General features: G+C 41.9%; 1 protein-coding gene across 1 annotated transcript in view; it reads left to right on the top strand.

Moving 5' to 3' along the window:
• The first annotated feature begins 3,928 nt into the window (after positions 1 to 3,928).
• The window catches only part of Majin (membrane anchored junction protein), a 35,751-nt gene continuing 14,473 nt past the window's right edge, over positions 3,929 to 25,206 (top strand). Inside the window, exons 1-3 of the mRNA XM_087205292.1 lie at positions 3,929 to 4,037; positions 13,777 to 13,894; positions 24,345 to 24,390. Of these exons, the coding sequence (XP_087061418.1) occupies positions 13,794 to 13,894; positions 24,345 to 24,390 (147 nt within the window). The 5' untranslated portion in view covers positions 3,929 to 4,037; positions 13,777 to 13,793. The remainder of the gene's footprint in view (positions 4,038 to 13,776; positions 13,895 to 24,344; positions 24,391 to 25,206) is intronic.

Genomic DNA, 25,206 nt, shown 5'->3' with positions numbered 1-25,206 from the left:
GAAACAAACCACCAAGCAATCTCCCCACTTAGCTGGACCCAAACTGGCAGTTGGCTTTGTCTGGCTCACCATGGTAGCTCTAAGGGGCCTAGAACAGTGCTTGGCAAATAGTTACTTGATAAATATTTGTTGAGTAAATATTTGTTATCTCTTTATTTCACTGGCTCCAAACTCCAGTTTGGAGTTAAATATCTTAAATATCTCAGCTCCCTTTGTCTAATAATCTTGCTACATTCCTGCTCCGGTGTGGGCTGGGCCCCTCTCTTGCCCAAGGATATCCGGTTGTCTCTGGTGAGAATTCCCCCCTCTAGGTGCACACTGTGTCTCTCCTCAGCCATAGCCCCAGTGAAGCAGCCCTGGCCTCATCACCCACACATGTGAAAAAAATGGTCACCCGGCCCAGGCTGGACAAGACAGAAATGGCAGTGGGCTGCATGAACTGAGAAGCCATCTGGGGCTCACAGGAGCAGCTTCAAAGCCTGCGCTGTAATACATATGTGTTGGGTAGCAGGCACTTTGGTTCCACCTCACTCAGAGTGCTTATATGTTCCTTTCATCTCACTTTAGACCCTATGGTTGTAGATGACAGGAAGTGAGATGTTCAGACCTTTGGGGTTGTGGTTAATGCCTTCTGGTTGGAATCCCAAGTCTGCTTACTTCCTTCCAGACTTGTGGAAAGTGAAGGCTATTTGTAGTCGAGCAGCGGTCATTTTCTGTCCTTCACGCCTTGCTTGCTTGGGGCCCTCCAGAGAAGTCATGCAATATGACACTGGTGGCTGTTTAAGTCTCATGACTTTTTTTTTTTTCACCACAATCCAGGTAGGGGGATTATAAATAAATACACAGTGAAGAAGATTAAAGTCACAATGGCCAGATTTGCATACTTCCCTAAAGGATGAGCAGAAGTTTGAGATTTATCTCACTGGGAGTGGGCCATCCTCTCCTCCCCACTAAGACTAAGACCACTAAGACTAAAAAGACTTGCGACTAAGACCACAGATTATCAAGCAAGGTTAATGATGACACCCATATACCCTTGTTACTACTGGGTCAATATTACCTAAGTGACTATACTTGTAATCTTATTAGTTGATTATAGTTTTTACCCACATTGTACCACCAGTAGTGATGAAATGGAAAAAAAATCCGAAAGACAGAGCAGAGACTGACAGTCTCAAAGCTTGGAAGAAGTTTAGCTTTGCTAAACCCACAAAGGTGCCTGGAAGATGAACTGTTGAAACACAGCTGCCTACCTCCCTATGTCTTAAAGATAAATTGTAAAAACAACATTTACCTCCACCTCCCTACCCCTTGCTAAGTTCTGCTTCTGCAAAATTCTACTTGCTCTGCCACCCTGGCTACAGAATGGATAAATATGAGAACAAACGGAGGGCCAGGGATTTAGCTCAGTGATTCTGCTGCCAGCCTTGAAAGCGTAAGGTCCGGAGTTTAATCCCCGGTGCTCCCCCCCGCCCCAAAAATATATGAGAACAAATGGAGAAACAGGGCTCAGACTCTGGAGGGTGACTTCTGCTGGGCTCGCTAGCAATAATAAACCTGCTTTTCCCTTCGATTCTCTGAGGGCTGCTCTCTTCCTCGGTCTGCCTGCCCTCTGAATGCCACTTTAGTGACTTTGCTCTGTAAAACTTCCTTTGACCACCCTCTGAGAAGAGCCGCCTAGGACAGTTGCCAGCATGGGCAATCGGAGGACACTGGCCACATCTGTGGGACTTGACTGACTTTGGTAAAAGCACTCTTTCTGAGCCCAAAATGCCATGATAGCAGAAGAGACAGGAGGCTGAGACTCCTCAGATGGGGCAAGGTTCTTCCTACTCCACTTTGTCTACCCCAAAACCTAACCGGCTGCGTCTGCAGTGACCCCACTTCAGTTTCATCCCAGGTTCCTGCCAGCCTGTTGTCTGAGCCCTGGTGCCTGTGAATACTAATAAAATGTGGGTGCTTTTTTTCCTTAAAAAAAAAATCTTCCTTTGAGAAGTGGGCTCCCTGACAACCCATTTGGGACCCTCCTGTCTCCCACGAGCTATTCTTTTTTTTTTTTTTTTTTTTTTTTGGTATGGGGGATTGAACTCAAGACGTTTTGAGGCAGGTGCAGTGCCACTGAGCTAAATCCCCAGCCCCCAGGAGCTATTTTTTTTTTTTTTTTGGTACCAAGGGTCGGATTTGGGACCTTGCACTTGCGAGGCAGGCAGGAGAACCACTGAGCTAAATCTCCAGCCCACCCCCAGGAGCTATTCTTATTCCTCATTCTTATTCTCCAATAAATTTTCCTCTTTAAAATAAAACATAGGCAAGGAGTTTTCTCCAACTTCATCAGAAGCCTGGTTCTTTCACCCTGCATCATACCACCCCCACCAAAGGGTCTTTCTTTCATTTCAGAAGTATAGAGTGCAAGTGACAAAAGCAGCCAGAATACTGCCTTGAACTATGACCAAGTCCTGTCTATTCGTCAACTTTTACTGTATACCAGGTAAGGTCAGGCCTAAGAGCTACACAGCCCCCTCACTGTGCTAGCTTCAGTCTTCCCAGTGTACCTACTTTGCAATAAGTTGCCAACATTTTTTAAATGGGAGATTCTCTGTGAAAATGAGATTTCCAGATGTTCTTGAAAAATTCATCTGTCATGACGAAGTGGTCCTTCCCACAGGCCTCTCTTCAGCGGGAGATGGGGTGGCAAATGCCCTCTGCAGACTGGGCAATGCCCTCCTGAGATCCACTTACCTCTCCCTACCTCAACAGTTTCTTTTCCTGCCTAACTTTTCCCAGGCCTTTGTGTGTACTACCCACTCATTCAGTGGTGGTGAACCTATGGCAAGTGTGTCATAGTGGGCTATTTGTATCACTGTAAGCTCTCAAAGGTTCACCATCACTGCTACCTTTTAGACAACTAATAGTTTTACTTTCTTTTTTTTTCTTTTTGGTACCGGGGATTGAACTCGGGTCCTTCCGCTTTCGAGGCAGGCGGCGAAACCACTGAGCTAGATCCCCAGCCCCGAGACAACTAATAGTTGCTTAGTTATCCTGACTATGAGAAGATGAACAAGATTGAGCCTTTGAATTTACTCACTGGGCAGTGGAATAGGGTTTTTGAGGAGAGGAGGCAGGCAGTTCACACAGAGGGAACTCCAGCATGAGCAGTGAAGACAGGCAAGCGAATGCACGAGGACTGTAAGGCCTTGAGTATCTTCCAAGTGGGCAAATCCACCATCTTACCCAGTTCTAACCAGCAGACATGGGACTGAATTACCTAACAATTCACAACACAGAACTTGACCCACAGGAAGCTGAAAGGAATGTGCTCATCCTTTGGAATCACACAGACCCATGTTCAATTCCTTCCACCTCGATAAAACAGTGCTCTTCTCAGGTCTCCTTAAAACTCAGTTATGGCCTGGCATGGTGGAGCGCGCCTATAATCCCAGCACTTGGGAGGCTGAGGCAGGAGGATCTCAGCAAGTTCGAGGACAGCCTGGGCTATACAGTGAGTTCAAGGCCAACCTGAATTACATAAGTGAAACACTGCCCGAAGGCAAACACCAAAAACAAAAATCAAACAAACAACCAAAACCAGAAAACCAGAGCCATGAAGACCAGACTTACAGTTTGACTGTGAGAATTAAACGAGTGTGTGCTCAGGCCCGGCCTCGCACAATTCCTGGCACATAGCAGGGGCGCTACAATAGACTGTCCCTAACGGACCACACCAGGCACGTAGCAGGGGCTAGATTAACACATGTAGTATAAACCCGGCAGCGACGAGAGGCGCCTGGGTTATCCGAGATGCCGCGGGTGGGTCCGCGCACCGCTCCCAGTTCCAGTCTCGAACCTCTGACCGGAAGGGGCTCCGCAGCGCGCGTGCGCAGACTGTGGTTCTCGCTGGGCTCACGGGGCACGTGGGGCCAGGGCCCTGACCTGCGCGTGCGCAGATGATCTGGCGGGCGGTTGCGCGGCAAGATCGCTTGAGCTAGCTGGAGAGCAGGTGACGGTCCGCGGTTCTCTGGCTCCAGCCTTCGTTCAAGGTTGGCTCCCGCCCTTTTGAGGGAGCAGGTCTTAGCGGGCAGCCCCGCCGCAGCCACCTTTCTGAGGCGCGGAGAGCCCCTAGGCAGTGTGTGAGACAGGCTGGCCGAGCTCCTTGGGGCTGAGGTAACTGCACCCGGCGGCCGGGGCTCCCGCCATGTCGGCTTTGCGATTCTTTCCTCTGCAGCTGCAATACCCCCGCGCTCCTCAGGTCATCTCTTCAGCACCGGGCTGCCCAGCACTGCCGAGGGCCGGTCTGTGTCGCGGGTAGCAGCAGGGAGGGCGCGAGGGAGGAGAGGACTGTGGGCTGGCGGTCCGGACCCCTCCCGGCGGTGACCAGCACAGAGACCACAAGTCCTGGCCACCCAGGGCGGTCTTGCCCCTACATCCGCCCGCCACTCCGCCTGTGGCAGCCTCTCCATCTCCCCTCAGCCTGCCCCTGCAGGGAAGGCTACCCGTACAAAACTGTTCATTTGGGTCCGTAGCCACCCTTACACCCAAGCTTAGCAGTTACCATGAAAACAAGACTTCTCCCATCGCAGCATTTCCTGGATTTCCTGTCACATCGTGTCTTAATGATTTGAATGAATTTCTGGCTTTCAGATGCCTGGTTGCACCTTGGAAGCCTTGGAAGTAAATAGTTGAGTCATAGCACTCAGTGCTTCTCCTTTTTATTTTTTGATTTTGGTTTTGGGTCGTGTGTGTGTGTATCTGGACTCAAACTCAGGACCTTGCCCTTGCCAGGAAGCCACTGTGCTAATGAGATACATTCCCGGCCCTCCCTGGTTTTGTTTCTTTTGAGGTATGTACCTGAGGCTGGCCTTGAGCTCACTGCCTCGGCCTCCTGAATGCTGGGATGGGGAGGGGGCACTCCCATCTAGTGCTTCTTGAATCTTGGTGTCTAGGAAAGTGGACAGAAAGATGTGAGCAGGTATACTTGGGCTGGACATCTGTGACTTTTCTGAACTCTAGTTTCTTCCTTTATGCACATGCAGGTAATAAACCCACCACAATTCCAACAATGTATGATAATCTCACTGGCACCACAAAGTTGAGCATATTCAAAAGTAGGCTCAGCATCTTCTCTCAAAAATGTATTTTCTAAGGCTCCTCTCTTCAGAATGGAGCACTTGTATCTCTTCAATTAGTTGCTCAAGCAACTGGGAGTCATCCTTGGCTGTCCTGTCATCATTCCATCAAGTCACCAAGTCACCGGCATCTTCCAAATCAACCCATTTCCTACATCTCCACTATGCTCAACTTCTGCCTGGAAACCATGAAGAAGTCTCCTAGCTGGTCCCCTTTCATTTGTTCTTGTTTGAGTTGTCTCTCACAACCAGAGGAATTTATTTTTAAACTCACAGCTATCTGGTAATATAATTTTAAAAATTATTATACTTTCAGTGTATTCCTACTTCTCTTAGGATAGACTCTACAATCCATAATTGATTTATATGGAAACACTTTTCCATTCTCTGTACTTTCTCTGTAGATGATCTTATCCATTCCAGTATCTTCAAATACCATCTAAACACTGATGACTCAGATTTATATTTCCATCCCTGAGCTTGCTTCCTCACCGTAACTTGGATGTCTAATAGGCATCTCAGACTTAACCAAAACAGAACTATCAATTCTGCTTCCCTGATCTCTTTTCTTAAAATCCTTTCCCATATCAATAAAGAATATGTATCATTGTCTAATTGCTAAGAGCCATCCTTGATTCCCTCAATCAGATATACCTCAATTCCAGTTACTCACTAACTACTAAAACTCCAAATCCAAATCAGCGCTATTTTTTCCTGAAGTACTATAGCAATTTATTTTGGTTTTGGAGACAGGGTCTCATTATGTAGTTCAGTCTGAACTTGAACTCACTGTGTAGCCCTGACAGGCCTCAGACTTGCTGAGATCTCCTGCCTCAGCCTCCTGAGTGCTATGATTACAAGCATGAGCCTCTATACTCAGCAGTAGCCTCATTCTTTTTTTAAAAATAACTTGATTATTAAACACACACACATACAAAAATTAAAACCATTCAAAGAAGAACAATGCAAGGGGAAAAAAAAGTACAATAATATTCAAATACAGTAGAACTCAACCAAAACAAAACTGAAAAGCACTTAAACATTTTTCCACATAACTTAAAAAAGCATCTCAAGCACCAACAAGACACCAGACGATGTGATTTGTTTCAGAAAGATCCCCAAAACCAACACTGAACAAATAGTGGTCTGGAAAAAAACTCCGGTTAGCTAGCAGACTCCACATAAGCCAAGCTTCTCCCTAATTTAAATTTCAATGCAGTCATATGACACGCGATGGAAACACAATCCAAGAAATATGTTATGAGGCCATTTCATCCGTGTGTATCCTTAATTACACTTTAAGTTTCTCACACCAGAGAAACTATTCGGTATTTACACATGTGGGTCCTGTTTATTTCACTCAAGAGAATGGCCTCAATGTGCATCCATTTAGCTATAAATGTCTCTAGTTTCTCTTTCTTTATGGCTGAGTAGTACTCCATTTATTTATTTATTTTTGTATTTTTGTATTTTTTTGGGTACCGGGGATCGAACTTGGGTCCTTGCACTTGTGCAGCAGGCAGCGAAACCACTGAGCTAAACCCCCGGCCCAGTACTCCATTTTATAAAAAAACCCACATATTCTTTATCCAGCTCCCAGTTGATGGGCACTTGGGCTGTTTCCAAGCTTTCACTATTATGAACTGTGCTGCTATAAACATGGGTGCACATATATCAGTGTGGTATGATTCTTTTAATTGTTTGGGGAAGATACCCAGCAGGGGGATAGCTGGGTCGAATGGGACCTTTCAGCCTAATTCTTTGAGGTATCTCCATACTGATTTCCACAGTGGTTGCACCAGTCTGCACTCCCACCAACAATGGAGAAGGGATCCTTTCTCCCCACACCCCTGCCAGCATTTGTTATTGGATGATTTCTTAATAGCAGCCTTCTTTCTGGGGTGAGGTGGAATCTCAGTGTTGTTTTCATCTGCATCTCTCAAATGACCAGTGAGGTTGAACATTTTTTCATATATTTATTTGCTGTTTTTACTTCTTTGTCTGAGAAATGTCTGTTCATTTCAGATGCCCATTTTTGAATTGGGTCTTTGAATTTGAGGGGTCTGATTTTTTTCAGTTCTTTATATATTCTAGATAGTAGACCTTTGTCTGAGGTACAGCTGCTGAAAATTTTTTCCCACGCTGTAGGTTGTCTCCTAGCTGTTGGTGGCTTCTCTTGCAGTGCAGAAGCTTTTTAATGAGATGAGATCCCAGTTGTTGATTCTTTGTGCAAGTTCCCTTGCCACTGAGGTTTTGTTCATAAAATCTTTTCCTATACCAATGTCTTCAACAGTTCTACCTAACTTATCTTCCAGCAAATTTAGTGTTTCTGTCTTAATATTTAAATCCTTAATCCAGTTCGATTTTAATTTAGTGCATGGTGATAGATATGGGTCTAGTTTTAATCTTTGACAGGTTGAAATCCAGTTTTTCCAACACCATTTATTAAATAGACTATCTTTCCTCAGTAGCCTCATTCTTTTTTTTTTTTTTCTTTCATGATCCCACCAGCTTGAATGTAGCCTCATTTTTGATACCCTTCATTCACCTGGCCTACTTTGCTTTAGCAAAATATCTGAATTTTAGTCTTGCAATTGTTTTGTGACCTTGGCCAGATCAGGTAATCTCATGGCAGGTATCTTTATCAATCCAATAATTTTTATCTCCCCAATATCCCAACAGAATTGGATTAAAGTTAGTAAAATATTTCAAAATTCCTGAGTGAAATTTGCTCTGTTTATATAAAAAGTCACTTGATTCTCTTACAATTTAATTTCTTCAGAATCTGCCACAGTTTCATGCCAAGAACAAAGCTGTATCTTTTGGAAGCTTTCTTTTCAGACTTTTTTATCTTCTGCCACTAAGACCCTTGAGATAAGTACATCAGAGACTTAGAGCTTACAGCTTGACATTGTAAAACATGCTGAGGATATTTTTTCCACCATTTTGCCCTCCTAAAACTACTGAATGTTGCTGCTTTTTCTTTCATTGTCATTTAAAGTTTTCTTCCTGACATGTACTGCTTCAGGGCAGCTCACCCAGTGGTGAAACCAAAAACTAAAATGTCCCTCATTGCCTTCAGCTTTTCATCCAAATGCTTTTTGGGTCCTTGAAGTTGGTGACATTTTAAGAGAGCTGCAGTGAATGCAGTGTTATGAGAATGCTAATCGACAGGTTGATCTTCATGCAACAAGCCACAATTGCTGGATAGGGTGGTGAGATAAAGTATCATTATTTTTCCAGAATAAGCATAATTGGGACCTATTGACCAAAGGTAGTTTTTCCTCATCTTTTAGGATATTTAAGGTGGAAGTGGAAGATATACTTAGGTGCAAAGAGTAATTTAAGAGGTTCACTTAGGTTCCTTTCTGATTTGTCCACCAGGACCTTTGGATTTCATTTCAAGGGATCTTCCTAATGATTACATTCAGTTATTCACCCCTCCTCCCTCAAATGAAACAAAACACAACCTGATACAGTTCCAAGGACAAATCTATTCCTGTATAATGTCAATGGCATTTAAAGTTTATTTCCTTTTTATTTATTTATTTATTTATTTATTTGTTTATTTTTGAGACAGGATCTCACTGTGTAGTTCAGCCTGGCCTTGAACTCACTGTGTAGCCCAGGTGGCCTCCAACTCAAACCAATTCTTCTACCTCAGCCTCCTGGAATTACAGGTTGTGTCACCACACCTGGCTTAACAGTTATCTCTTACCAGAAAGAATGAGAAGATACCTATGAAGAAACAGAATAGCATCCAAAAGCATGGACATATCCTGAGTAGCCTTAGGTCATCAGTCTCTTTCTCTCCTATATAGTAACATTTTGTTAAAAAGAAAAGAACATTTCTTATTGGGTAACCCATAAACAGCACTACAATAAGCATTTATAGGCCGGGGATTTAGCTCAGTGGTTCCAGCACCTGCCTTGAAAGCGCAAGGTCCCGAGTTCGATCCCTGGTACAAAAAAAAAAAAGCATTTACATCCGTATTATTTCATTAATCATCCTATCACCCTGCAAGGTGAGAAAACAGAATAATTCTTTTTGAAAAACAAAAGAAAAGAAAATAGGGTTTGAGACAGGAATGGTGGCATATGACTAATCCTAGCACTTGGGAAACCTTTTCTTAAAAAACCAAAAAACAAAAAACCATGGCTGTTGGCTTCATGGCATCAGTGGAAATTCTCTATTTTGGACAAGATCAGGCACATTCAAGGTGGCTGTAGATGAGCTCTGTATTTCATTGCCCATACTTAGTGGTCTCAGTGGTCTTAATGGTCTCAGAAGCTTTTGTAATATTTTCCCAGTAAGTATATTTTGAAAAGATGCTTGGGAAGCTCTTTTATTCAATATTGTGGAGAATTTATCCACCAAATATTACCAGGTAGGTATAGTGACTGTATTTTCTTATTATCATCATGTGTTCCCACTGCAATAATCATACCATTATCTTTGTATAGCATTTAGTTCTGCCTGAGAGTCTCTGTACTGACTCAGATGCTTTCTAGTTTACTTTTTTTTTTTTTTGGCACTGGGGATCAAACTTGGGACCTTGCACTTGCAAGGCAGGTAGCAGAACAACTGAGCTAAATCCTCCCCCCCTTTTTTTTGAGACAGGGTCTCATTGTGTAGTTCAGGCTGGCCTCGAACTCACAGCGATCCTCCTGCCTCAGCCTCCCCCGAGTGCTGGGATTACAGACATAAACCACCAGGCCTTGCTACTTGACAATTTTCAAAGAAAGATTCTTGGCTGGGATTTGGCAGATTTTGCATTAAGATTAAAGCTGATCAGTTTTCCTCTCTTGGATTTGAGAGAGAAACTGGACATCTATCATAATAGCTGATGTTTATATAATACTCTGGAGTTTACCAAGTGTCTGCTTACAGCATTATCTCACTTGCTTCCCACAATTACAGAGATAGGTGGAATTCCCATTGTAGATGTGGAAACTAAAAAATAAAGAGGCTAAATGATTTGCTTGGGGCCTAATAACTACTATAAGAGAGAAGTAGAACTCGAGCCTTGGTCATCCAGTGTCCAATCTTTTGTCTTTTATACAATCTCATACTGTCTGTAATTTTTCTTCGTTTTAAAACCATCATGATGCCGGGAATTTAGCTCAGTGGCACCACATCTGCCTGGCAGATGCAAGGTCCTGAGTTCAATTCCTGGTACCGAAAAAATAAATAAAACCATCATGATTTGTGGTCACCTAAAAATAGGTTGAGAATCTGACCTTTTGTCCAGGTTCCCATCAACTTACTAATAGTTACTGGGACATAGCATCACCATGACTGCAGTAGTCAATGTTGGAAAATAACCGTGTGAAATCTTTAAGCCCCTATTACTATGTGATTGTTTTGAATTACACTGTCTAATCTTTATTTTCAAATGAAATAATTAGTGTGTGGTGTTTATTTCTGAAGCAGACAGCCAGTAATTAACATGAACAGGCCCCAGCTAGAAAAGGGTTGTTTTTTCCTTTTTTCAGATGGCTAGCTGAGGCATAGCACATGAAGTCTCCTCTCTAGATTGTCACTTCCAGCAAATGTCCTTCATCTCTTTCTCTGATGCTGTGTCAACAACCTAAGTCTTACCAGGTGGGCTCCCTGCCCACTTAGAATAAGTCATCTGGCACCAAAGCATTCACAGATCTAGCGTGGGTTCCTACCATGTCTTAGACAAGGGGTATCAGGAAGATTTTTCTCAGGATATAAACAGTATTTCCTCTTTGATAACTTTGCAGTTGGCACCAACTTTTTTTTTTTTAACTTTTGACTGCAATTCTAGTCTAAATAGTCCCATAGACTCTGGCTCCAACCTCCTGTCATTCTAATCCCAAGCAGCCGAGATCAGATATTGGGGAATCTTCTTACTGGCAGCCCCAGAACTGAACTTTGGAAATTATGGGAAATTTCATTTTTTTGGCACATGGATCTTCTGACTATTGTATAACTTTTCCCTGCTGAGTAGAAATGGTGTTAAGATAATGTGGAGGAAAGAATAACGAAATAGTCCTTTATGTGTGTGTGATATTTTACCACTTACAAAATTATGTTTATTAGCTGGGCATGGTGGCACACACCTGTAGTCCCAGGACTCAAGAGGCTGAGGCAGGAGGATTGCCAGGAATTTGAGGCCAGCCTGGACCAGATAGCAAGACCTTGTTTCAAAAAAACAAAAAACAGGGCCGGGGATTTAGCTCAGCAGCATAGTGCCTGCCTGGCAAGCTCAAGGTCCTGAGTTCCATCCCCAGTACAAAAAAAAAATTATGTTTGTTTTCTTTTGTGTGTGTTTATGTGTCATTCTAGGGATTGAACCCAGGACCTTCATTGTTCAGTCCCCAGCTCTTTTTTATTATTTTGAGACAGTCTTTCCAAGTTACTAGGTTGTCCAGCCTGGGTTTAAAATGCAGTTACCCTGCCTCAGCTTCTCAGTTAGGTGCCACCACTCCTGATTTATGTTTATTATCTTGTTCTTTTTTTTCTTCCTTACAACCCCAGAAATTACAATGGAAGCAGGGTTAATGGATCTATACTACTTCAGTCTGAATCCAAAATCCAAATTGATAGCTATGACCAGGTTACTTCAACTCTCAGTACCTGTTTCTCATCCATCAAATTTAGACTATCTTATAGGCTTGGAGTGAAAATTAAGTGAGCTAATATATATATATACAAAACTTAGAATAGGGCATGACAAAAAAAATTGTTGTTATTCCATAAGAAAATCAAGTCTCAGAAAAATTAAGTAGGGACACCTGAGCTGAGATTCAAACCCAGATTCTTCTTACTTTGTGGTTGTATTTACTACCTCTTAGCTGCCTCTAAAATCAGTATCGTGTGTTGTTATAAGTGGTCCTTGGGAACTCTGGACCTCTTTATTATTTGAGGTGCTGTTGGAGATACAAAAAGAGTACAGGGCTCGTTACCTCTACAAATAAGCAGAGGACAAAAAAGCCCCAGTGACTTAAAAAATCACAGTGAGCTTGATTCTAACAAGTCAAATGCTGTCTCAGAGAGGGAGAGTCATGCCAACCATTTCCTCCAGCACTCTACTGAGTGCCCCATGAAAAGGACCTAAAATTCTGGAATATAAAAAATATGACTACCTGTACTAAGTGCTAGGGGTGTAGCAGGCACTCTTGGGGCTCAAGGAAGCCTCACAGTGGGTGGAGCGGAAGAGTAATTGAGAAGTAGGGAAAATAAAGAATTCCTTGGCACCTCTGAGAATAGTGTTCATCCTTACTTGGTGCATTGATTGTATCTGGGAGCTGTGCTGCTCCTTTCATTTCATCTGGTATAATGATGGAAGAGATCCTTTTAACTGTGCCTCTTATTTTCATATTCTTTGTAATGTCTCATTATTTAATTCAAGCCCTCCTCACATCCATCTGGGTTTCAGGGAAAGTAAAATGGGAAAGTGACAGGCCCCCCCCCATGTTGCCCAAGCAGACCCACTACCCCCATCCACTGGAGTGCAGAGATAACAGGAAGCCAGCAGCGGCCCTGCTGTTCTCACCCCTGCCCTGCTTATCAGCCAGCGCAGCCTCATCACCCAGGGGCCTCTAAATTTAGTTTTCCACCCTCTTGACCAGTGCCCCCCTCCCACCTAAAATGCCCCACATAACCATGGTCACCTTCCTCTCAGGGCCGACGGCCTTCTTGCCCTTGGCCCATCTGCACCCAGATGGCAATAAACTCATTGCATGTTGCTTAGACTTTGCCTGCCTTGGTGGTCTCAATCATGCCTCAGTCTGAGCTTATAGGAAGGAGAATAGATTCTAAAAGTATTTGGAAAGCTAGGTGTGGAGGCATATGTCTGTAATCCCAGCATTCCAGGAGGCTGAGGCAGGAGGAGCACAATTTTGAGCCCAGCCTAGACATTTAGCAATTTAGGGAGACCATGTCTCACAATAAAAGAAATAAACCGGACGTGGTGGTGCACACCTGTAATTCCAGCGTTTAGGAGGTTGAGGCAGAGGATTGCCATGAGTTAGAGGCCAGCCTGGGCTACATAGTGAGACCCTATCTCAAAAAATAAATGAACAGGGCCGGGGATTTAGCTCAGTGGTTTCGCCGCCTGCCTTGCAAGTGCAAGGGCCTGAGTTCGATCCCCGGTACCAATAAATAAATAAATAAATAAATGAACAAAAAGTAAAAATAAAGGCTGGGGATGCACCCCAGTGTAAAGGTCCTGGGTTCAATTTCCAGTACCAGAAACAATTTTAAAATAAACAATAAAACTTAAATTCTAGTTGTTTGCTTTCAAACATAAAGGTCGTCCCAACACACCATGATCCTGCTCCATGCAGGGAGAATGGTCCAAGTGATGAATAGCAGAGCTGAGCCTGGTACATGGGCAGTGGTGCTGAGCATTGGGTATTTTACTTGAGAAAAGATACTACAGTGGGGCTTGGTGGTATATTCTGTAATCCCAGCACTCGGGAGGCTGAGGCAGGAGGATCACCATGAGTTCAAGGCCAGACTGGGCTACATACATAGTGAGTTCAAAGCTAGCCTGAACTATATAGTGATACCCTGTCTCAAAAACCAAAAAACAAAATAGATTGTGCGGGCTCCCTTTCCCATATATAAAGAGCCATCTTTAGCTTTTAAATAATTTTCTACTATTTCTACTTTCTTTAGGCTACCATTTGGAAGCAATGAGTTTAAAACCCTTTACCTACCCATTTCCAGAGACGCGGTTTCTTCATGCAGGACCCAGTGTGTATAAGTTCAAAATCAGATATGGCCACAGTATCAGGTAATTTTGAAAGTAAGAGGGAAGCCCATGAAGGCATGGGGTAGTGTATGCTACCAGCTCATCCCTTAGGTAGGCATGGTGGTTCATGCCTGTCATCCCAGTACTCAGGAGGCTGAGGCAGGAGAATTCCAGGAGTTCAAGGCCAGCCTGGGCTACACATTGAGTTCAAGGCCAGCCTGAACTACATAGTTGGATGGCTTCCTCAAAAGAAAACAAACAACAACAGCAAAACCTAGGAATAACAGGGAACTTCCTACTATGATAAAGACCATATATATGTATATGACCCACAGCTAACCTACTCAAGGATGAAAGATTTAAGGCTTCTCCCCCAAGTAAGGTCAGGAACAAGATTAGCCAGGTGTGGTGGTACATGCCTGCAATCCCAGCATTTGGGAGGTTGAGGCAGGAGGACCCTGTCTAAAAAAAAAGTAACAAGACCAGAATGATCCCCACTTTTTACCACTTCTATTCAGTGTAATATTGGAGTTCTACCTGGTCATGGTGGCATACATCTGTAATCCTAGCACTAGGAAGGCTGAGGCAGGAGGATCACCACAAGTACAAGGCCAGCCTGGGCTATATAGTGAGTTCAAAGCCAGCCTAAACTACAAAACTTAAAAAAAAAAGGATTTCAGCTAGAGAGCTTCTGCAAGTAAAATAAAATCCATGTAAATTGGAAAGGAAGGAAATAAACTATCTCTGTTTATTTATTTATTTTTGTACCAGGGATTGAACTCGGATCCTTGTGCTTGCGAGGCAGGCAGCAGAATCACTGAGCTAAATCCCCGGCCTCATTTTTTTTTTTTAAGACAGGGTCTTGGTATGTAGTTCAGAAAGGCTTTAAACTCACTATCTAGCCACCTGGCCTCAAAATTGTAGAGATCCTCTTATCCTCCCAGGTCCTGGGATTATAAGTGTGAGCCACCATCCCTGGCAGCTATCTCTACACAATTTTCTGTCTAGAAAGAATCCACACAAAAAATTGTTAGTGGTAGTAAATGAATTAAGCAAACTTGTAAAGTCTAAATGAACACACAAAAACCAATTTCATATGGTGGTGCACATCTAGTTTTACAGGCATGTGCCACCATGCCCAGTATAGTTGTCTTTTCTCTGTCCCTGTCTGTCTGTCTGTCTCTCTCACTCTTTTTGTTTGTTTGTTTTTGTAATACTGGGGATTGAACCCAGGGGTTTTGCACTAAGGTATATCCCAACCCATTTTCTTTTTTTTTTTTTTTTTTCGGTACCGGGGATCAAACTCTAGATCTTGCACTTGCCAGGCAGGCAGCGGAACCAGTGAGCTAAACCCCGACCCTCGTTTTTGTCTTGAACTAGGGTCTTGATAAATTGTTAAATTGCCTAGGCTATGGGCCAGGGATTTAGCTCAGTGGCGCTGCACTTGCTTTACAAGGGCAAGGTCCTGAGTTCGATCCCTGGTACAAAAAAAAAAAAAAAAAAACACCAAAAAACCAAAATTACCTAGGCTAGACTCAAACTTGCCAAATCACTAAGTTGTCCAGATTTGGCTCCAATTTGTGATCCTCCTGCCTCAGCCTCTCAGAGTGCTAGATTAAGTGTAAGTGCCACCATGTCAGCTTGAGTTGTATTACTTTGTGTGTGTGTGAGTATGTGTGTATGTGTGTGTTTGGTTTTTGAGGCAGGGTCTTGTTTTGTGGTTCAGGCTGGCCTCAAACTTGCAGTAATCTTCCTGTCTCAACCTCCCAAGTACTGGCATTACAGGCATGCACCATCATGTCCAGCTTTCAGTTCTATTTCTATACACTAGCAGTAAACAATATGAAAAGAAAATTAACAAAACAGCTCCATTTACAATAACAGAAAATAACAAAACAAAAGGTGTATGACTTGGGCTGGGGATTTAGCTCAGGGGTTCCGCTGCCTGCTTCACAAGCGCAAGGTCCGGAGTTCGATCCCCAGTACCAAAAATGAATTAATTAATTAATTAATTAATTATTTTTAAAAGGTGCATGATTTGCACCATGGGAACTATAAATATGGCTTAAAGAAATTAAAGAAGATGAATGTGGTGGTGCATGTCTGTGATCCCAGCATTTGGGAGGCTGAGGCAGGAGGATCATCATAAGTTTGAGGCCAGCCTGGACTATATAGTGAATTCAAAGCTAACCTGAGCTACATAGCAAGACCCAGTCTCAAAAAACCAAAAAAAGAAATTAAAGAAGACCTAAATTACTCAATACCTTATGGGGCCAGGGATTTCGCTCAGTGGCGCCTTGCCTGCCTGGCAAGCTCAAAATCCTGAGTTCAATCCCTGTACCAAAAACAAAAACAAAAAACCACCTTGTGTTCATTGATTGGAAGACATTATATATATATATATATATTTTTTTTTTTTTTGTACCGGGAATCGAACTCGGGACCTTGCACTTGAGAGGCAGGTGGCACCACTGAGCTAAATCCCCAGCCCTGGAAGACATAATATTAATAAGATATTAGTACTATGCAAAATGATCTACCCACTCAGTACAATCCCTATCAAAATCCAAATAGTGTTTTTTGTGTGGAAATAGAAAAATCTAATCTAAAATTCACCTGAAATTTCAAGGAAATCCAAATAACCAAAACAATTGTGAAAAAGAACACAGTTACATTCACACTTTCTAATTTTAAAACTTATTATGAAGCTATAGTAATTGAAACAATGTCATACTAGTATAGGGACAGATGTGTTTCAGTGGAATAGAACTGGCAGCCCAAAAATAACTCCTCGGTCAGTTAGTTTTCAACTAGAGTGCCAATACCATTGAATAAGTAGAAAGAACAGCCTCTTCAAAAACATTTTTTTCAGTACTAAGTATTGAACCCATGGTCTTTGCACTGAGCTACATCTCCATCCCCAGCCCCAACCCCCCCCCCTTTTTTTTGTTTGATAGGGTCTCACTAAGGCTCTAAATTGCCCAGGATGGCCTCCAACTTGCAATCCTCTTGCCTCAGCTTCCCAGAATGCTTGGATTACAGGCATGTGGCACCACACTTGATATTTCTGGGAAAACTGGAGATGCAGAAGAATGAAATTGGACCCTTACCTTATATAACATACAAAAGTTAACTTAAAAATCAAAGACCTAATTTAGGAGCCAAAACTTTATCTCAAAAAATTAAAATAGAATTACCATATGACCTAACAATCCCATTATTATATATGCAAAAGAAATGAAATTAGTATGTTGGAGAGACCTCTGCATGCTCCTTTATTACAACACTTCACAATAGCCAAGAAATGAATCTGAGTGTCCATCAACTAATGAGTGAATGAAGAAAATGTGGTACATATGCACAATATAATACTATCAAGCTGTAAAAAAGAATGAAATGAAAGCTGGATATGGTGGTGCACTCCTGTAATCCCATCTACTTGAGAGGCTGAGGCAGGAGGATCTCCTTTGAAGCCAGGCTAGGCAATTTAAACAGATCCTGTCTCAAAATCTAAAAAAAATTAAAATAAAAAGAGCTGGAGATTTAGTTTGATATTCCCTGGATTCAATCCCCAGTATCACTAAATCAATTAATCGGTTGGGTCCAGGGATTTAGCTCAGTGGTTTCACCTCCTGCTGTGAAAGCACAAGGACCCGAGTTCGATCCCCGGTACCAAAAAAATAAATAAATAAATAAAAACCGTTAAAATTCGGGCCGGGGATTTAGCTCAGTGGTTTCGCCTCCTGCTGCGCAAGCGCAAGGACCCGAGTTCGATCCCCGGTACCAAAAAAAAAAAAAAATCAGTTAATCAATCAACCAATACTGTCATTTGTGACACTATGGATGGAACCAGAGATCATTATGTTAAATGAAGTAAGCCATGTCAGAAGGACATGTACTGAATGTTCTGACTCACGTGAAATATAAAATGTTGACCAAAAAGAAGTTGAGAGTAAAATGATAATGACCAGAGGGAGGGATGGGAAAGGGTTGACCAGTGAGAACTAAAATATAGCTAGGAGTAAGAAACTCTGGTGTGCTGTTCCACAAGAGGGTGACTAGACATAATAATATGCTGTATGGTTCCAAAAATTGGGCTGGGGATTTAGCTCAGTGGTGCCACACCTGCCTCACAAGCACAAGGTCCTGAGTTCGATCCCCAGTACAAAAAAAAAAAACCTAGAAGAAAGTACTTTGAGTGTCTTCACCAAAAAGTGATGATAAATATTTCAGGAGATTCATATGTTTGCCTTGATTTAAACATTATACAACATATACATGTGTTCAAACATCATACATTACCCCATAAATATGTACACATTTTTATATATCAGTTAAAAATAAATTTTTAGGCCAGGCAAAGTGACACACCTGTAATCCCAGCACTAGAGAGGCTGAGGCAGAAGGATCACTGAGAGTTCAAGGCCAGTTTGAGCCACACAGTGAGTTGAAGGCCATTCTAAACTACACATGAAGAAGCAAGATATATCATGTACAGGTACAAATTCCCTATGATGAATGTTATCATTATGTATATCTAAAGTGTACCAATAAATGTTTTGCAATAAATAAATAAATAAATAAGCTACACAGTGAGACCCTGTCTAGAGAGAAAGAAACAAAAGAAAAAACAAATTTTTAGCCAGGCAGAAGGATGACAAATTCAAGCCCAGTCTGGGCAAGTTAGCAATTTAGCTAGAACCTGTCTCAAAATATAAAATTTTAAAATATGATATAAAATTTTTAAAAGGGCACAAGGTCCTGAGTTTGATCCCCAGTACAGGAAAAAAAAAGAAAAAGAAAAAAGAGCTGGGGATGTAGTTCAGTGGGAAGGCCCTGGGTTCAATACAAATGGTACAAGTTATAGCTGCTTTGGAAAACAGTTTGGCAGCTCCTCACAAAGTTTAATGGGCCCGGGATTTAGCTCAGTGGCATCGTGCCTGCCTGGAAAGCACAAGGTCCTGAGTTTGATTCCCGGTACCCACCCCTCCAAAAAAAATTAAGGGGCCGGGGATTTAGCTCAGTGGTTCCGCCGACTGCCTTGCAAGTGTAAGGTCCCAAGTTCGATCCCCAGTACCGAAAAAAAAAAAGAAAAGTTAAATTGCCCCAGCAGTTCCACTCATACCTACACAAGTTGGAATCAGACTCAGATAATTTGTACAATAGTATTCATAGCACATTGTTCATAGGAGCCAGAATTTAGAAATAACGCAAATGTTCATCTGCTCATGCTGATAAACAGGTAAACAAAATGTGGAATATGTGTGCAGTGGAATTTTGCTTTGTTTTGTTTCGTTTTGCTTTTTGAGACAGGGTCTCTCTTTGTACCCCAGGAAGGCCTTGAACTCATGGTGATCCTCTTGCCTCATCCTCCCAAGTGCTGGGATTACAGGTGTGTGCCACCATGCTCAGTTGAGGAATGTTAATCATCCATAAAAAGAAATTGCCAAAGGAATGAAGTTCTTATATATGTACGATATGGTTAAACTTTGAAAGCGTTATGCTAAATGAAAAAAGTAACAAAAGGACAAAAATTGTATGATTCGATTTACATGAGACATATAGAAGTTTAATAGAGACAAGACAGATTAGAGGACAGGGGCTAGGAGCAGAGGATAATGGAGATTTATTGCTTAAGAACTACAGTTGTGGGCTGAGGATTTAGCTCAGTGATTCTGCCGCCTGCCCTGCAAGCAGAAAGACCTGAGTTCGATCCCCAGTACCAAAAAAAAAAAAAAAAAAAAAAGAGCTACAGTTTTGTGTTTTTTTCTTTGTTTACTACTAGAGGATTGAACATGAACCTTTATACTGAGCTCAATCTCCAGTATTTTTTAATTTTTAATTTTAAAATAGGGTCTTTCTAAGTCATTAAATTGCCCAGGTTGGACAGGAACTTGTGATCCTCTTGCCTCAGCCTCCCAGAGTGCTGGGATCACAGGCATGTGCCCACCACACCCAGCTGGAGTACACTTTTTGATTGAGGGTGATAAAAATTGGGGGGGGGTGGGCCACCGGAGCTCAAACTCAGGACCTTGCACTTTCGAGGCAGGCAGCAGAACCACTGAGCTAAATTCCCGTCCCAGTGATGAAAATTTTTTTGGAAAGAGATAATGGTAATGGTTACACCACATTCTGAAAGGAATACCACTGAATTGTACACTTAAAAATGACTAAAATGAGAGCGGGGCACTGTGGTGCCTGTGATCTTAGGTACTCTGGAGGCTGAGGCATGAGGATTGCCTGACCAGACTGAGCAACACAGTGAGAGTTCAAGACCAGCCTGGGCAACACAGTGAGAGCTGCCCATAAATAAATAAATAAATAAGGTTGAAATGAAAATGTTATCTACTTTTACTACCATTTTAAAATATGTTAGTTTAATAATGCATCCATAAGTATTGTTAGCTTTTTAAATTAAACATTTAGCAATTAAATGTTAACATTTATATTTTTATTAAATTTTATTTTATTTTATCCCATTCCCCCCTTAAGCCCCCTAGCCCCTATGTACAAAAGCTTTGTTTCCATTTTTTCTTCTATTTTTACTTTTTTTCTTGTCCCTTCCTTTCTCCCTCCCTCCTCCCTTGTTCCCCTTCACATTTGAACACTTTCTTCCCATTTCCCAACATTCATTATACTTAAATGTTAACATTTAAAATTTTTAAATATATGTTCCATTCCAAACAAAGATTGGCATCACTTTTCTGCAAATTTTATTCATGTCTCTCTTTATAGGAGACTGTTAGATTATCATCTCTGCTTCTGCATTCAATCTATCATGATTTTTTTTGTTTGTTTGATCTTTAAAATGTCCAGGAACTGGGTGTGGTGGTGCACATCTGTAATCCTAGCACTCAGGAGGCGGAGTTAGGAGGATCACCATGAGTTCAAGGCCAGCCTGGGCTACATAATGTGTTCAAAACCAACATAAACTACATAGCAAGATTCTGTCTCAAAAAACAAAACAAAAGTAATATATAATAATATAACATTTAAAAGTCTAGCTTACATAGATTTTGAGTTGAGAAAAGTAGGAATAGATTAGTAACCCTCTCAGATCATCAGATATTCTTCTTTGTTCCTATATCAACATCTTATTGGGCCAGGGATATAGCTCAGTGGTAGGGCATTTGCTTGGCTTGTACAAGGGCCTGAGTTTAATATTGGGAACCACAAAACAAAACAAAAACAAAAGCTTGAACAAGTGGTAGTTTTGGTTCTTTAAACCAGTTGTTTTTTAAAGGTTAGCTGCAATATGGGACCTGAAATTGTAAAGTGAACTTTTTGAACTCTGTTACATTAAAATTCAGTAGTTTGTCTTGTTTTCTGAATGAATATTTTACTTAGTCTGTTTGTTTGGTTTTTTTCAGTACCAGGAATTGAATTCAGCCCCTTGCACTTATAAGGCAGGTGTGGCGATTGTGAGGTAGGCATGGTGCCACCAAGCTAAATCCCAGGCACTTAGTCTGATTTTGTAACATGATGCATTCCATAGGTCATTTGGAAAACGTGATTGACTGACTTATGCAAATTTTCCAAATGTTATTATTATTATTATTATTTTTTTGGTACCAGAGATCGAACTCGGGATCTTGTGCTTGAAAGGCAGGCAGCAGAACCACTGAGCTAAATCCCCAGCCAAATTTTCCAAATGTTGAGACATTTCATTATATAATACCAAAAATATTTAATATTACTATCAATCTTAGAAAAGTATTTAAGAATTGGGTGTGGTTGTGCACACCTCTGATCCTAACTTCTCAGGACAGGCAGGAAGATGGAAAGTTGGAAGCCAACTGGGACAATTTAGCCAGACCCTATCTCAAAAATAAAATAGGCCAGGGCTGGGGATGTAGCTCAGTGGCACCACACCTGCCTCTCAAGCGCAAGGTCCTGAGTTTGATCCCTGGTACAAAAAAAAAAAAAGATAAAATAGGACAGGTGTGGTAGCCTATAATCCCAGCACTCCAGTGGGTGAGTTGGAGGCCAGCCTGGGCTACAGAGTGAGTTTGAGGCCATATGGTTTGAGGCCAGCATGGACATAGAAAGACCTTGCCTCAAAAAAAAAAGAGAAGGAAGTGGGAAGATAGCCCAGAGATAGAGTGCTTACCTAGTATGCACAAGGCCTTGGGTTCAATCCCCAGTGCTGCCAAAAATATTTGAAAATTTAAGTATTTGAAAGCTGTCAAACTTATTAAGCTTTTCAAACTTCAAATTTTTTCTTGAAAGCTCAAAATTCATCTTACACCAAATTCTGTCTGTTGTTTTCCTTGACTTTATGTGTTCAATTTATTCATTTTTGAGAAAATATCTGTCAGCTCCCTAGTCTGAATAACAGCTATGGTTTATTTGTCAGCCAATCTTTCAAGTAAAATATCCTATGAAAAAAGCAGCTTGTTCACTTTGCAATTTAAACAGTCACACACAGTGCTTCTCCTCAACACAACCACAGCACCATATTTTGGTTGGCAGAAGTACTTCCCGTTTATCACATAACATATTTTAAAAGATACAGTTATGTATTGTATATTTCAAAAAGCTAAAAAGAAGGAGCTTGAATGTTTTTGCTTTAAAAAAAACACGAGCCAGTCATGGTAGTGTAAACCTGTAATCCCAGCACTCAGGAGGCTGAGGCAGGAGGATTGCCTTGAGTTCAAGGCCAGCCTGGGCTACATAGTGAGATGCTACCTCAAAAAACAAATAAAAGCACAGGGTGTGGTGGCACATGCCTGTGATCCTAGCATGTGGGTGACAGACTACCTAGTGAGCTCAAGGCCAGACTGAACTACGTAATGATACCCTGTTTAAAAAAAAAACAAAGCCACCCAAAATAAATAAAACTATGGGTAGCCAAGAGTTGAGTTTTATGGCTCGGGACATAACTCAGTAATAGAGTGCTTACCTAGCATGCATGGGGCTCTGAGGTTCATCCCTAGCACTACAAAAACAAACAAACAGAAAGAGTTGAGATTTAGTTTATTGGGTTTGTTTTACAGGACTGGGGATTGAACCCAGGACCTTTGCAATGAACTACATCCCCAGCCCTTCTCCAGACTGAGGTTGAATTTGTGATGCTCCCATAGACTTATTGTTTAAGGAGTACAGTTTTCTTTTCCTTTCTTTCCTTCCTCTTTCTCTCTCATACATTGTTGTTTTAGTGTTAGGGATTGAACGGGAGCCTTCTTCACATTGCAATACATCCTCAGCCCTTTTTTATTTTTTGTTTTAAGACAGCGTTGGCTAAATTACTAAATTGCCTAGGCTGCGCTCAAATTTGCACTCCTACTTAATCTCACAAGTGTTGGGATTACAGCTATGTGCCACAACATACAGTTTGAGGTGGGCAGGATCTCATTATATATCCCTAAATCCCATTATATAACTTGTGACCCTCCTGCCTCAGGGTCTACACCTGGCAAGTTGGGGTTTTATATAATTTTGTTTTGTTTTGATACAGGGTCTCTCACTGTGTAGCCCAGGCAATTCTCCTGCCTCAGCTGGAATTACAGGCATACAGCACCACACCCATTTTATATAATTTACTTCATTGCTTCCTCAAGGATAGTACATGAGGGCTGGGGATTTAGCTCAGTGGTTTTGCACGCCTGCTGCGAAAGCACAAGGACCCAAGTTCGATCCCCGTACCAAAAAAAAAGGATAGTACATGAAAGTAGTTTCTCTTCCTGTGTGGCACTAATGATTACTGTGACTGCAAGTACAGCTTAGTGGGACTGGCTAGATCTGTGCTTAGGCACTAGCAATTTTGCCCGCCATTGCTTTTGCATTAAAAGTTATAAATTAAAAATTGTAAAGGCAAATAATATCTTAGAAGTACTACAAAAATAGCTTTGCCCTTGAAGACTCCTTGAAAGGGTCTTTAGGACTCCCAGAGATCCCACATCACACCTTGAGTGTGAGTGGTCTAAGGAATTTTCATAGTGGAGATTTCAGGATTTTTTAGGTTAATGTACAAGACTTTTCTTTTTTTTGAGACAGGGTTTTACTGTATAGTTCAGACTGGCCTCAGGCTAGCCTCAAACTAGCAGAGATCCTCCTGACTCAGCCTCCTGAGTGCTGGGATTATAGGCGTGTGCCACCAAGCCTGGCCAATGTAAGAGACATTTTCAAACAACTTTGTACTACTGAGGCTCAGGCCACACCACTCAGGTAATCTTATTTCTCCCCTATGAGCACTGGGTCAGCACATACAATTGTTATATATGTGATGGTTCTAGCTTTCCTTCTTTTTTTTTTTTTTTTAAGATTTGGAAGAATTTATTGAGAAAAGGGCTGGGGATTTAGCTCAGTGGCACCTTGCCTGCCTGGCAAGGGCAAGGTCCTAAATTCGATTCCCGTACCAGAGGGAAGAAAAGAAAAAAGAATGGGCATTGAAAGAAAAAGATAGCTTCTGTCTAAAAGACAGAAGGGGGCCCAGAAAGTGAGTTGCCCCTCTAGCTTTCTTTATCTTGTCTTTTTTCTGTTTGCCTTCTAGAGGAGAAGAGGTAGCAAATAAGGAAGTCATCATCCAGGAACTGGAGGTAGGGAAAGGAAAATTCTGGGAAATTTACTCTTTATGCCTTATGCCTCACTTGTATCCATGCCCAGACTTTAATTATTTCCTACAAACAGAGCCACAACCTCCCCTGGATAACTTGGCTTCTTCCCACAGGTTTCCTCTGCAAAGAAACTTTTTCCAGGGAAATGTAAAGCCCACATCCTTTCTCCATTCTAGCTGAAGTGTCAGCATCTTGGGGGCTGAGAGTTATTTTGTTTCCATCAGATTCCAGACAGCAGCCACTCTCTTTCATGGCAACTGGCACAGATAAGGCTTCTGGAAGCCTGGGAAACCTCACATCCCAGCCACTGCTGGTACTTGATGTTCAGGAAGCTCAACTGTAAATACACAGACAAAGCCTCTGTGTAACTGGAAACACTTGCAACTGCTTTATTTCTGTTTCACTTTCTTTTTTTTTTTTTTTTTTAGTACTGGGGATCAAACTCGGGACCTTGCACTTGGGAGGCAGGCAGCAGAACCACTGAGCTAAATCCCTGGCTCTGCTTCACTTTCATTCCTTTTCTACACAGCTACTCTGGCTTTTGGTTAACCCACCAAAAAGAAAGGAAGACTGACCAGGGAGACAACTTTCTACAGTCCTGGTGTTATCAGGTAGCTTATTTCTAAAAAGTGGCTTGCTGGGCTGGGGATTTAGCTCAGTGGTTCCGATGCCTGCCTAGAAAGTGCAAGATCCTGAGTTCAATCCCCAGTATCAAAAAAAAAAAAAAAAAAAAACAACCCACAAAAAACAAACAATAAAATAAAAAGTAAAAAGTGGCTTGTCACCTAAATGTTACCG

The sequence above is a fragment of the Heterocephalus glaber genome, unplaced genomic scaffold, assembly GCF_053883595.1.
Source record: "Heterocephalus glaber isolate CG9 unplaced genomic scaffold, H.glaber_assembly_v1.0 deba00000594, whole genome shotgun sequence".
Classification (NCBI taxonomy): Eukaryota; Metazoa; Chordata; class Mammalia; order Rodentia; family Bathyergidae; genus Heterocephalus; species Heterocephalus glaber.
This window is presented reverse-complemented; position numbering and strand designations above follow the sequence as displayed.